Source organism: Vollenhovia emeryi, unplaced genomic scaffold (assembly GCF_000949405.1).
Source record: "Vollenhovia emeryi isolate VEMERY1.0 unplaced genomic scaffold, V.emery_V1.0 DF939259.1, whole genome shotgun sequence".
Lineage (NCBI taxonomy): Eukaryota > Metazoa > Arthropoda > Insecta > Hymenoptera > Formicidae > Vollenhovia > Vollenhovia emeryi.
This window is the reverse complement of record NW_011967107.1, coordinates 250,112-264,061: the sequence shown is the minus strand read 5'-3', so window position 1 is coordinate 264,061 and position 13,950 is coordinate 250,112. Positions and strand designations below refer to the sequence as shown.

Sequence of the window (13,950 nt, the reverse complement as noted above, 5' to 3'; positions counted from 1 at the left end):
TTCAATTTGTGTATTACACAAATCTTTCCACGAAACAGGCAGTTTTAAGTGCAAAAGGTGCGAAAGTGCAGAATCACTCCAGCATCCCCTTAAGGAAATAACATTGTGGCTCTATTTCGCGCAGATATCCGAGCGCGCGATATAACTGTGCGACGATAAGTTCATCGTGCAATTAAGTTTATTTATTAATCGGAGCGTGAGAAATGAGGATATACACAGTGTTGTATTTTTAAATTAATATATATATATATATATATAATTCTTAATCACGTGGATTTTGCGGAGGGACTTTTGATGACGGGGCAAAGTTGGGAACGGAGTCGGGGCGGAGGACAAAGAATCTAAGGAGTGTACAATATACAATACAAGTCACGGAATATCACGATTCTCGTGTTAAGAAGTTAGATCCGCTTTTGACGCGCGCGACCCACGTCTGAACCGCTCGTTCTTTCCTTCCTTGTCCTTTAACCATTTCTGTTTTATTGCTTTTCCTACTTTTCTCGTCGACGACGACGACGACGATGCTTCGAGCGCAGGACCGTGCTTACGTCTCGAAGGAAGCCACGAAAATAATGCGAGGGATTGAGCAAATTCCCGAAGGCTCGCGGGAACTCGAGGCTCGAGGCGCGATCGGAAACGAAAGTCTCCGACTGTAGTTTGAATTGCCCGCGGACAACGGCAGACTTGTAACCATACACGATCGAGTCATTAAATTGAAGGAGCAGATGGACGAAGAAAATGTAACCCCTGCAAACACTAGCGGTAACATTACATATCCACACCCACAGAAAAAATTGCCGGATCCAATGCTATTACGCTTCAATGTATCACGAAATGGGATCGATATAGCGAGAATCATATTTATTACAGAGAGAGGAATATTTTAATATCTTGAATGAAAAATTCTAAAATCTAGAATAAAATGATAGTATGTATCGTCTTTTGCCAACTTCGTGCGTTGTAAGATGGAGGGAAAAGTTATTCTGAACGCGAGAATATATAAAGTTACTCTTGTCCCAATACAGTAAGTCAATCTTTTTTAATTCGATAGAGGACAATAAGAATTATTGATTTTATTTTGATACCGTCTTATTTTTATACCAAACGAGGTTGAGAGAAACTTCGTCGGGAATATTTTTTGTCTCGCTAACAGAAATCCTTTCTGAGGGTGCACATCACAATTTCCTATTCCCACAATGTGACTGTCATGTACAACATGCGTTATATTACACTTACGTTGCCGAGCGGGAAATTGCAGCATTGATGCAACGCTACTGTTTGCCGGGATAACGTCCCCGCGAGGCGTCACTGGTTTCAGCGATAAATTAATACGTTCGCATTAATGTGACTTAATATTGTACATGGACTCTTCGTATCCACAGGCTAACTTCACTAAGAACCATCACAGCACTAAATTGATAATACACTTTACGTACCGATACGTATGATACAATGGGGAATAATTATCCATACAAATAACTTAACGTGCGTAAGAATGTGACAAGCCTTCTTCATCCACTTGCCTGTTCAATCGCGTATCTGTACACACCGATCAGTTTCTACTTCCGCACCGGAACATCGCTTTTCGTACCGTGTATTTAGCGTTAAATATGGCAATTCTCGTTTGCGCGTATCGAGTTTTTTTTTATACATATACATACGTAAGTAAAATTCAGGTCCGGAGAGAAAATTCAGGTGAGAACCATATTTAGCGCTGAATATAATATAAACAAATTGGAATAAAGCAAATATATGTACAACGTTTATACCAGATATATCTGAACAGGGTTCATTAAAATCAACACGCGTAAACGAATTAAGGGTTCCGCGTAACAACAAGTAAATAAAGTAATAAAGATCTGTGGAAAATATTTATCCGATTTTTAGTAGCGATTTTTTTTCATCGCTGTGACAAGAGTTCTCCGATCAACGTACTAATAAAAAAAAGTCTACCTGGCGTTCCGTCTACCAGATTATAGAATAGGCATCTGGTTCTCGCTTAAAGTATGATGAACAACGATCGTCGGATCCGTTACTCGGCAACACAATCCCTATATCGATTTTCGAACGCACTCGTCCCTCGATTTACGCGGAGCACTCGTTCCACGTAGTTCCTTTTTATGCGGTTGAGAATCGCGCCGGTATAAAAAAAAACCATAATGTAAGAGAAAACCCCGAAACACTTTCATAGTCAACGTGTCAACAAGATTATGCTTGTTCCTCTTTGACTCTGGCTTCCTTTTCCACGTAAACGGGAGGGATTTTTGGTGCGTAAAAAAAGTACGGCTTAAATCGAGGGATAAGTGTATTCATTTCGAATCGCTTGGAAATCTTCGTGATAAATTTTTTGCATTGGATCAAAGTGCCCGTCAGTAGCGATTTTTGTTTGTGGAAACCTTGGCCGACCGCAGTAGTTTATTAGAACAGCCGAACCGATTAAGTTTCATCCGCGGTAGTTGCGCTCACAGCTCTGCTCGATTATTGCTTTCGGATTTCAGAACACTTCGCTCCCTTGTAATCGATTCGGATGTACAGGCATATTACAACGACGATGCTGGGCCCGCTTAACGGGTATCGCAAAATGGAGCAAAGCTGATTAAGACTTCCAAAAGTCGATATATCTCTCGTTTTAGTCAGTACGTTATGGATGTTTAATAATCAGCGCGTCATATCACGTTGCGCTCGTGCATGAATTCCACGTTTCTATAAAACCGAAGTTGATATTAATTGGCTATCGAATATGCTGAAAGTTAATACGCGCTCTAAGAACCTTGAAATCTCGGCTTGGTAAAAAAATCGGTTGAATAGCCGCGCGAAATTATTTTTATACATTCGTGTAAATAATATATAATTGTACATAATTCATTTACTTCGTCCAGCTGTTGACTTACCTTTTTGCAATTAGCGAACAACGGCAACGAATTACTTGAAACGAGAGATCGACTTAGAAGATCCGCCCGTGTCTTTCTCATTTTACGATACTCGACGTTACCGCAGGATCGAAAACGCGTGGGAGACGTGACAGCGATTAGTCGAATTACGACAGAGTGGCTTAGAATACGAATGAGAAGCCGATCGTCGATTGCACAACGAGATGATGGACGTTAAACGCCACGAGAGGTGCACTGCGCCGGGGTATCGAGTCGATCTTTCGATCGTCGCTGCAAATGTGCAGCGTGCGGACGTGCGGCGCATTCGCATTGTCACAGTGCGTGCAAACGATAACGGCCTCCCATTCTCGGACATCACGGGAGAATCCCATTCTCGGAGACGTTCCCTTAAAAAAAAAAGAAAGAAAGAGAAAAACACCGCCGCGGCTACGTTCTCCCGCGAGCATCGCGCGATTTCGCCTTAAATCACCGTTATCTCCCATCCCGGACGTCAGGTTTTTCTCTTTAGACCGCTTCTATTGTGTTACGTACATGCAGCGTTCGCGATAGCGAATCCCTCTACTCCCCAAAGCGACTCGCGCGAGCTTTGCGAATTTTACTCGACGCTCCCATTACGCACGTCTGGTAATTATTTACACCGATCGTCACTATTTATACAAATTACAGGCCGGCTCGGGCTTTTAAGCGGCGCGGTGGGACTCCAGTTATATAATTCAGCAATCGAGTCTTGAGCAATTATTGTAAAATAAGAAATTGCCTCTTTCTTTCGAATTAGAAAATTTAAGGAAATATATCCGACTTCCCCAGTCGAAATTTTGGCCCTATGTTGAACCTTTAATTCTATTATACAGTAGGACCTAAGACAGTAAAAATTTACTTCTACTTTAAAACTGATAGTGTCGGAAATTTCTACTTTTGCCAATTTAGCATTAAAGTAGGCGCTTTTAAGTAGGAGCTAAAGTAAATTTTTAGAATTAAAGAGAGGAGAGAATTTTCAAGGGAGGGGTAAAAAATTATAATGTCATCAAAGTAGTTTATCGCTGGTCTATGTAGGTGTAAATTATCTTTAAAAGTGTCAAAATAGTAACAAAATTTCGACTCGGGTTATGATGCTTGACAACAGCGTGAAAATATCATTTTTGACAAATAATTTCTCTATAATCGTAAAGTAACAAGACATTAAGCAACGACCACCGACGATCACAAGTGCGACGTATTCTGATCTACAAATAAATAAAAGGATTCTCCCCGTAAAGAAAGTACGCGCGATTCGTCGACAGTGACGTCCGAGTGAAAAGGAGTGAAAAGCTGGGTCGCCCACCGCGTTGTTTCGACCGACGGCTTTACCTCTTCGATGCACGTTCGAAGGACGCGAGTCTCCGGGCGATGTGGAATTTCGAGAACGAGAGGATTCGAGAGTGGCACTGCCTTCTCGGTGAACCAATCCGCGGTTTACGCCGCGTCGCGTTGCTTTTTCTATGGATCGTCGACTCGGAGGGGGGACCCCCCCCGAGATTCCTCGGATTTGGGATCCCTTGCGACTTTTACTTAGCGTTTTCGAGGCATAAATCGGACAGCGTGCGTTTATGCGTTCCACGTCTCTCTAGTCTTTATAATATAATAATATATTTAATAATTAATACAGAGAGAGTAGATGTTATTTATATTTATAATATAATATTTATATATAATATATATATAATATCACTAGGGTACATATGTACAGGGGTTGCAAATAGTAGGAGGTGCTCTTATATTGCAATATCGTTCTCTGTTTTCTTCCCTTAAGACCTAACGTACACAGGTAGAACGTAGACTCACACGTGACACAGGTACGCGCTCGTAGACTTTTTCCCTTTTTCTTCTTTCTCTCTCTCTCTCTCTCTCCCTCTCTCGCACTCATATTTTCCTCTTATCTCATTCACTCTCGCGTCTCATCTAATTTACAGCAACGCGCGATCGGTGCAGCGTCCGTCGAGAGTCCAACGCACCCCCCGCCTCGCGGTCCTTCCAACAGAGACGCACACTCCTATCGTGCTCTCGCGCGAACCGCGTAGTCTATTTACAGATACAGGAAACACGCGGGGGACTCCAGGTTCCGTCCCGAAAGCACGAAGGGCGCCGCTCCCGCTCCCGAGAAGGACTCTTCTCGGGCGCGGCGCCGCTCCGGAAATAAAATTGCACTTTGTAGTATGAGAGTCCGGCCTTCCTCGCTCCCGTCCGGTGCGGCCAGGACCCCCAAATAGGATGAGAAGACAGGGAGAACCGAATGCCGACCAGCCAACAACGTTCCCGCCGCTACGACGGCTCCGACGTGGAGTCCGGCTCCCTCTCGTCGGCGGAGAGGTCCTCCGGGTCGCCGCCGGACTCGTCGGCGCAGTCCTCGTCCTCGTCAGGGTCGTCGTCCTTCGTGCTGCTCACAGGCTCGTTCTCCTGTCACGGACTCCCCCCGCCGGCGTCGTCGCCCCGATGCCCGGGCGTCAGACTCGGACTTCTCCTTCTCTTCTCCTGCAGCCCGTTCACCATGTTCTCGATGGACTTGAGCTCACCGGCGGAGCTGGGTGTCGTCGAGGTGAGAGCACCGCCGCCGGTGGGCGTCGGCGAGTCGGTTGGCGGCCTCGGCGGCGGTGACCTCGGACTTAGGGTCCTACTACCGGGGGTGACGGTCTCGAAGGCTGAGCCGTGCGAGGGCGCCGGGAGTGTGTAGGGCGCGAATCTGTGCCCCTTGAGCTGGTGCAGGGGACTGGCCAGGGGATGGGGATAGTGCGCGAAGAGCGCCGGATGCTGGGCCGCCAAGGCCAGCTGGGCGTTAAACAGCATACCGGGCGTGACCCCGCCGTGGAGTCCGAGGGGAGTGGGTGGTATCAGGTGACCGGGACCGGGATAAAGTCCGGGCACCGGTGGGTACAGATACGGCAAGAGGGGCGGGTGCAGCGGCGGGCCGACAGAGACGTCCGGCCGTGGGCCCTCGGACCCCGTCGGCCCCGGCCCGCCACCGCTCTCGGACCCGGACGATTCGCTGCCCTCGCCCCGCTCGCTCGTCCGGTCGTCCCTCTCTCGCGAGTGCTCCCGTTCCCGGTGGTGGTGGGCCGGGTGCGGCGTGTCAGGTCCGACCACGTCCAGCAGCTTGTCCTCGTCGTCCATGAGGTCGGTGGCGGAGTTCGACGAGCGCCGCTTGTCCGGCGACGCCGGTCCACCCGCTGTCAAACGGGAACCGCCGCCCGATACTGTCAGCAGCGCCTGCCTTCTGCAACAACGACGCGGAGTTAGCAATCTTGCGGGGTTCGCGAGTCTCGCTTAATTATTTTCCGCCTCGCGAAATCCCCTCGCCATTTTTCTACCGCGTTTCAAAATTAATTAAGTTATCCTTGCCCCGCGAAACATGAGTCGTACGTTAATGTTAGACGTGCGAGCCTCGACGTCGTCGCAGGGCGGATTATAAAGATACTCGTTGCCTCTGTGTTTCTAGATTGATTATTGATTTATGGAAAGGCGTGGTTAGCGAGTTATCAATCGTTAGGAAACGTTAGCGGAGCTCCGCGGCCACCGGGTAAATGGGTTCCGCCTATTTCGATATGATTTATCGACGTTCGCAAGCTGACAATCTTTTGAGACGCGCGAATGCCCATTGATTACGGCACACTATAATTGGCTCGGAGAGTATAACGAGAGGGTCGGTGATAAAGTTGCCTCCCTCCTTGGCAGCGGCAATTTCGACGCTAAATCGTTCACGCTGGACCTCGCTGCGGTTTTGTTAGCATACCGCGTATACGTGTATCTCAATCGAAAACTGCGACGAAGACGAGCGCGCCCGCCGCGCAGCACATCCTCATCCGGAAGATTGCGAGAGTCAATCGGCGATTTCTATCTACACTAGCGCAACATCTCGGCGACGTTCTCGCTCTGTGTGCCAATTGATTTACTGGTCAATTGATATTCAGCATAACGAAGAATCGAGATTGCAAGTAGACCGTGTCGCGTTAATTCTGAAAAACGTTATATGGAAACCATTGCAACACGGGAAAAAAATGTTGTATCAACAAGATCGGTGTAATTGAAATAAAATCGTTGAAATAACACGAGTATTAATGAATGAAAAACATCGGATTGTCTTAATAATCCGAATATTTGGTGGCAGCCCGTGACGTTAACGTTTAATTCGAGCAACTTCATTTTTTTTCGTGTACAAATATAAGTCAGAATAATAATTTATCGTCGCCTTAGGTCCGAGATGGACGAAAAACATTGTTCAACGGTGATTTCGGATGACAAAGCGGAGTGTGGAAAAATCACAGGGGTGGCTGAACGTAAAAAGAATCTAAAGAATAAATGGCTGTACAGTTATTTTACGTAGTGACTCAATGAGTAGTAGCCACTGCTCCTATTCAATATGCTGCATAGTTGAATTACAGTTGAATAATGTTATTCTTTTAAGTTTTGAATTCCGCCATCTTGAATCCGCAATTTTTAATTATGAAAATCTGATAACGGATTCGTAGTCAGCGACCCCAAAAACCCTTGTATACAAAGTTTCACAAAAAATGGTTCAAGCTTACTCAAATGAAGCAATTTTATATAATTCAATCAAGACAAATATATGCTTATTATTTTGGAATAATTTTCTTGAATGGAAAGGAAACAATAATGAACAGAAAATAACATACTTTCAAATCGAAGATTATAATGATTAAAATAATTTTATTGTCAAAATAATTAACGTATTCTTCAAGTGACAATTATAGTATTTAGATAAGACTGTAATATTGTTGGAATGTACGATTATCAGATACTTCTAAGAAGATAATAGATTGTTGCGTAAATACAAAACAATGAACGCGTTAATTTGAGTATGTAAGAGTTGGCCGGACACTTTTCCTGTGTACCATGTGTAGTAAAATTTATTACTTTAACACAAATCGCGTTAAAAAGACAACTACATTTTCTATTCAACCCATTTCATGGATTTTTTTAACTCCATTGTTTAATTAACCTAACGACAGCGAGTAGGAGCAGTGGCGACTACTCATCGAGTTAAATTTAACAGTGCAAACTGCATCAAATAAAGGGACATAGAAAAGTAGAGAAGAAGCCTACGTTCAGCAGTGAGAAAGATATGGGTCTCAATAGTTCGCCAAACTAACTTCAATTTGCGACATAAGATTATACCAAAAAAAAAAAGATTCTACAGACGTGCGAGTCTAATCGCGCAGATATCGCGTCTAGAGATGAACACGCGGTCTATTTATGAATCTCAAGTGCGGGACTTCTCCGAAACTTTGACACGCGGGTATTGCGTAAAGTGTCATTTCGATTGAATTGAGAAACTGTGAAAATCTCAGAGCCGCCGATATCCGCGCGAATGAAATATCGGGCTCGTTAGCGACGTGCGTCGTACCGGGTCGTCGCGCGCGCGCGAGGGGAACGGAGGCGCGATCAATGCGATCGCGATTCCGGGAGACAGAGAGGTATTGTGTCGTAGGAAATCAAAAGGCCCCGACGCTAAACGCGGCGACTCTCGAGCCGCGCGCGGCTTCGCTCGCGCACACGCGGTGATAATTCACGCGGAGCGGAGCGGAGCGGAGCCGGCGCGGCGCGCGGCGTCGGCGCGATGCAGTAAACGAGGCCTCGGGATTTATGCGAGCGCCCGGTAGCTGTACTGCCTCGAGGCGCGGCCGTGGTATTAGATTAATTATCTTAATTGCGCCTTCAACGCCTTTCCTATGCGGCAAGTGTCTAGCGTTCTCGCTCGCTCGCGCGTGCGTGCGTTGCCTTCACGTGCGCTTAACTTTATGCCACTCGCGGCTATTTGCACTTATAAACAGACGAGTAAGAGAGAGAGAGAGAGAGCTCGTATGGTGCAATTCGCGCCTCTGTATGCGTGCGTACGTACACAGGCGGCTCGCATAAACGGGCGGCGTGTCGATAGAACCCTCAAGATATACGCACGGCACGATTACATTGCGCTCCCGCGACGACGCCGGTACGACGCGGAGAGAACTTTTTTTTTTCCGCGAATCGCGAGCTAGGTGCGCGGAATCGAGAGTGATTTATCGCCGCTGACGTCCGGCCGCCTCTGCACCTCCGCAGTCCCGGAGTCACGATCATTTTTCATCGATGCCGCGGCGATATCGTATCGCCTCGCGACGCACGCCGATCCTATCCGCCGATTGCCCCCAGGGCGACGTGTTTCTCTCGCCCCGATCGTCGCGGAGAATCGCGTAATCCCGACCCGCGATTTATCGGGCCGCGTTTACGCGGACGCGGCCGTTTACATAAGAGAAATCGAGCGCGGATTTAACGAATTTCTGATTAATCCTATACGTTAACGAATTCTTTCGTCCGTTTCTAGACTTCGATTTGTTCCCACGACTAATTAAACGTGTAGAGAAACGGCGAACGAACCCAAAAAAAAAAACACCACTGAGCCCATCGCTAAACGGTGCGACCGGTCTCTTTCGCGGCGAGCGGGAATAAAATTCAACGCCTCTCTCGCGAGCCCTCGGGAAGAGGGACTCGGTACCTTACTCGAAAGTCCTATACCGAGCGCACACGGCGGACTATTGATTCGACGCGCTCTCGCACTTACGTACGAAAAGCAGAGAGCCTGCACACCCTTTCGGGGCAGCGACGAGTGCATGTCACGGATGCATCCACGAGGAGGAGCGCGCGCGAGGCGGATGCACCTCGGGCGAGCGAGCGAGCGAGTCTCTGTGTTGGTGAACTGATCGCATTACATGGCATTAAGACACCGGTAAGCCTCTCGTTGTGCGAACGGCTATAGCCCGGGACTTACACGAGGTTTAGGTTTGTTCTGCCTGCACGAGAGACGATGCATTAGATTTGCCCGAGCCCCCTCGCTTTTCCGCGCCGCGCGCCCCCTTAACCCCGGCCCGTCGTTCGACTCGATTGTCGACGGTAAACGTACCATCGAGTTTCCTTTGCGTGATTAGGAGCGTTCCAGGAAATTTTGTTCGAGCCCGCCGAAAGGATCCGTGTGCGCCAATTAATTCTGTATTAGGTTGCGGAATCGAGCATTCCGGGCATGGCGCGATTATGTGAGGAATTGCGGTGCGCTCCCCGTAAAGCTCATATCGTTGTCTAAAAGGCTTCGCGTGGGGAAAGATAAACCTTCCATTTCCGAAATAGTCTTCGCAAATACATCATCGTCGCGATCTCGAGCGAGCCGGCAAATGACGTTTCGGCATGAACGTAAGTAAAAGGTCGAGATCGCACGGCAAGAAGTGGAACGAGAGCGAGAGAGAGAGAGAGAATATTGACACGACCGTATCGCAAATAGGACACTTCACGGCTGTCAACTACATGTTATTCTTAGCGTTTTCGCTGTCGCCCCAGATGTATAATAAAACGCGAGACTACCGAACGAGGTGAAACGAATTTTTCTTCTTTTTTTTTCCTTTTCTGTCGTAACACAAATCGGGGATGAAGCCTAGGGCTGGTCCGGCTGCAGTTATATCTCGCAGGAATGCTTTGCAATGCGGAGAAACGCACAGGAATCCCAGCGATTTCCACTTTGCGGATAATTAACTGCAAAAGTTAAGTAAAACTCGCCGGCTCCGGCCAGATTTCTCGGCGCGCCTTCGGCCACGCTCATTAATCAGCAGACGTTCGCGGTGATATAAACGAGCGTCGATCGGCGAAAATTAACCACGGAGACAATGGCCAGCGTCACGGATATTAATTTAACACCTGCCGCTAATGGACCGCGCTAGGAAATACATATTGTTCGCGTTGCACGTGTTAAGCGCGCGCTCGTGGGAGTTTCACGAGCGAACGGGTTAATTCGCCGCGTGTATCGCAATACGATCTTTCCGCGGTGTGTATGATGATAAATGACGTGACAACTCGCCACACCGGAGCGGTTCCTTCTCTCTTTTTCTCCCTTTCCCTCTCGCTTTTTCCCTTTTCTTCTTTTTTAAGCGGCGTGGCGAATCAACTCGTCACGCTCGAGCGGCGTTACATCTCGTGACGAAGCGCCGCGTCGCGCGTTGTTAAAAAATTAACGAAACAATGCGCCGGCTGTCGGTGTCGTTTAACCCTGTCGCGTATCGAGCGTGGCGATTTCATTACGTTACACGTAATCGGCCCTCTACGATTCCTACGTGCGTTTCCTTGAATCTCCCGTCTAAATTATCGTGCAATTGAGCCCCGAGCGAGACCGACTTTTGCCGCGTTCGCGGTCACACCCCGCCTCTTCTAATCTACTCGCTTTGTACTCGGTTCTCGATTATCGGCGGTCCGGTGGTATCGCGGGATCCACGCGGTCGGAGGGACGGCGCGTAAAAAATAACGCACGGGATCGGGGCAAGAGAGACCTCGCGCTTTCGTCGGAAGCGAGCCTCTCGAAGCGCAGTCTTTGTGTAGCCACAAAACGATCTGTAGAGCCAATATAATTCAAAGCCGCCAAGAGTGGCACCCCCCACGTTAACGATAGCGCCGCCCCTGAGCATCAGTATGCTAATCCGATGATTGGCTATGTTCCAACCCCGATCCCTCTCGCACCGCGCCACTCTCTTTCTCCCGCGGTCTCTTTCTGTCGGCGTTTCCCTACCCGTGCCCTCTCTCTTTCTCTCTTTCCGGTTTCCCTGTGGCTTCCTGATGGCATCCAACCACCCTTAACCGAAACCATAAGCCAAAACTAACCCTTATTCTAATTAGGCGGTGCCGCGGCGACGCGCCCCCTGCTTTGCATATTTTCTCGATTAACCTCGCCCTTTCTTTATCCGCTCGACGTCGCAGGCTGCCGCAATTTTCCGAAAATTTTCTGACCCGCGACTCGCGCCGTCCTTTTTTTCTTCGCCCTTTCCGCGTAACGCAACGCACTTCTCGATACGAGACGCGCCGGCGCCGCAGCGCGGAGCGCTCTCTTTTATTTGCGAAATTTTAAGAGTTCCTTAACTACATAGCGGGGATTAGGAGCAGCTTAAATTGTTATGCATAGCAAGCTAATTTCATCAGGACCCACTCGAGTTTTCACCCCGCGACCAATGGGATCGAAATGAGTTTCCATAGCGGCCCGGTCCACGGCAACGACGGGCCAGCCTCCCCTCCGAGAGATCGCTCGCCGACATAAGCTCATAAACCCGCAATATTGAATATAAATGGACGGCACTGGCGGCGATGCGGAGTGCAAATGAGCCCTGTGAAACCAACCCTTAGCCCAGGGGGTGACCCTAAGGTCGGCATAATAGCGTCGATCGAGGGGAAGCTCGAAAGGTCTACGATCAATTAGGTCGACCCCGAAGACAGATTCGCGCTCTTCGCTCGTTACGAAACGCGATTCGAAGAGAGAGGGCATACCCGCTTTGCATTTAGGGTAGTTTTCAATCCGTCCTACTACCGCACATTTCCGAGCCGCACGACTCTCGTCGTGGGACGCTCGGACGTGCTTAGCCTAGTGATTTTTTAACTCTTTCCTGATTAGCGCGTGATTTTTACAATTTTTTTATCGAGGGGCAAACCGCTGAGGGCATTGTGGTGTGCAGATTTGCGGCCCGCTTTGCATTTAGGGTAGTTTCCAATCCTACTACCGTAGATTTCCGAGTCGCGCGACTTTCGTCGTGGGACGCTCGAAGAGGTGCTTAGCCTAGTGACTTTTTAACTCTTTCCCGACTGTTAGTGGCGCGTGATTTTTACAAACTTTTTAGCGAGAGGCAAACCGCTGAGGGCATTGTGGTGTACAGATTTGCGGCATTACTGGACATCACTAGGCATTTTTGGGTATTATAAAGATAAAATAAGATAAAACAATATAATAAGATAAAGTAATGTTCGCTGGGCATTAGTGGGCATTGGCGTACAGGATTTTGGTCAGCGGTTTTCCCCTCGTTTTTTAGTAAATCTCGCGAGGCCGAAACGGAGCGAGTTAAATACTTCTTTCGAGAACACGGACATACATGTAGCAAAAGGTTCGCGTAGTACATTTGGCGTAGAACTTCTTAATTTCAGGAAAGCGTCAAAAAGTGCACCGCCTTAAAAATTTTGCAGTTTTGAAAGCGATACTCACTTTTTCTCGCGCTTCCCCGCGCCAGTATCCCGAAATCCTTTCGCGAACGGGTTGTTATCGATCTTCAGTTGGGTGATCTGCAAACAAAATGATTATATTTGAGCATGAATTAAAAAAAAGAATTGCAAATTGAACGGATCTTTCGTCAGGCCCCGGATTTAACAGGCCTGTAGACTCTCGACTGCGCTTTCTCGCTGTGCTCCGATTGATGTACCGAGAAGGCGCGATAATTAAGATAGAAATACATTAGCCGCACATATAAGCGACCTACCAAAAATCTGTAATAAGGCCCGGTTTCTTCTTGTGGCCACGTGCGTGCGTGCGAGCGACTCGTTCACTACTGAAAATAACGCGTACCGGGAAGACGTCATTCCACGAAACGACGTCTTCCATGACTTTATCAAGACGCAGAAGCGGGGAGAAATATTAATTAACGGAAGGCCAGTAACCAAAACGACCCACTCTCTCTGATCGTAACGCGAGATTGTTCCTTTCTAACGAATTCTCGCCGCGCCGCGTGCGAGCTTTACATTTCCTCTGCGATAAAGCGGTCAATTTTTGACACATGAAAAGGAGGACTTGTATTTTTTCATCTATAAATTTTACGAGGAGAAAAAAGCGCTATGTAAATTTTGTAATTAGAGAGAATGCCATCTCCAGTCAGGCTGGATTTGTGTAACCTAATATTTTGTGCGAGTTTATATTTTTTCACTTCGCAAACTGTGCGCTGACCATTTGTCAAGTCTCGAAACACAGTTCTCGTTGGAACACGGAATTCATACAATTAAATCTGTAATCGATTTCTGAGGCTAGTAAGCATCCCTTAACTAAAGTACAGAATCTAAAATAAATCAACTGAACACCCTCAGAAAGGATTTCTGTTACCGTGACAAAACATATTCTTGACGCATTTACATTTTTCACAACCTCATTTAGTACAAAAATAAGACAATATCAAAATAAAATCAATAATTCTTACTCTCCTCTATCGAATTAAAAAAGATTGACTTACTATATTGAGACAAGAGTAACTTA

At 47.4% G+C, this 13,950-nt stretch overlaps 1 protein-coding gene across 1 annotated transcript in view; it reads right to left on the bottom strand.

Moving 5' to 3' along the window:
• Positions 1 to 4,542: 4,542 nt before the first annotated feature.
• Positions 4,543 to 13,950, bottom strand: part of LOC105559711 (optomotor-blind protein-like) — a 112,896-nt gene continuing 103,488 nt past the window's right edge. Inside the window, exons 6-7 of the mRNA XM_012008218.1 lie at positions 12,916 to 12,992; positions 4,543 to 6,138 (exon numbers count right to left, since the gene is read on the bottom strand). Of these exons, the coding sequence (XP_011863608.1) occupies positions 5,328 to 6,138; positions 12,916 to 12,992 (888 nt within the window). The 3' untranslated portion in view covers positions 4,543 to 5,327. The remainder of the gene's footprint in view (positions 6,139 to 12,915; positions 12,993 to 13,950) is intronic.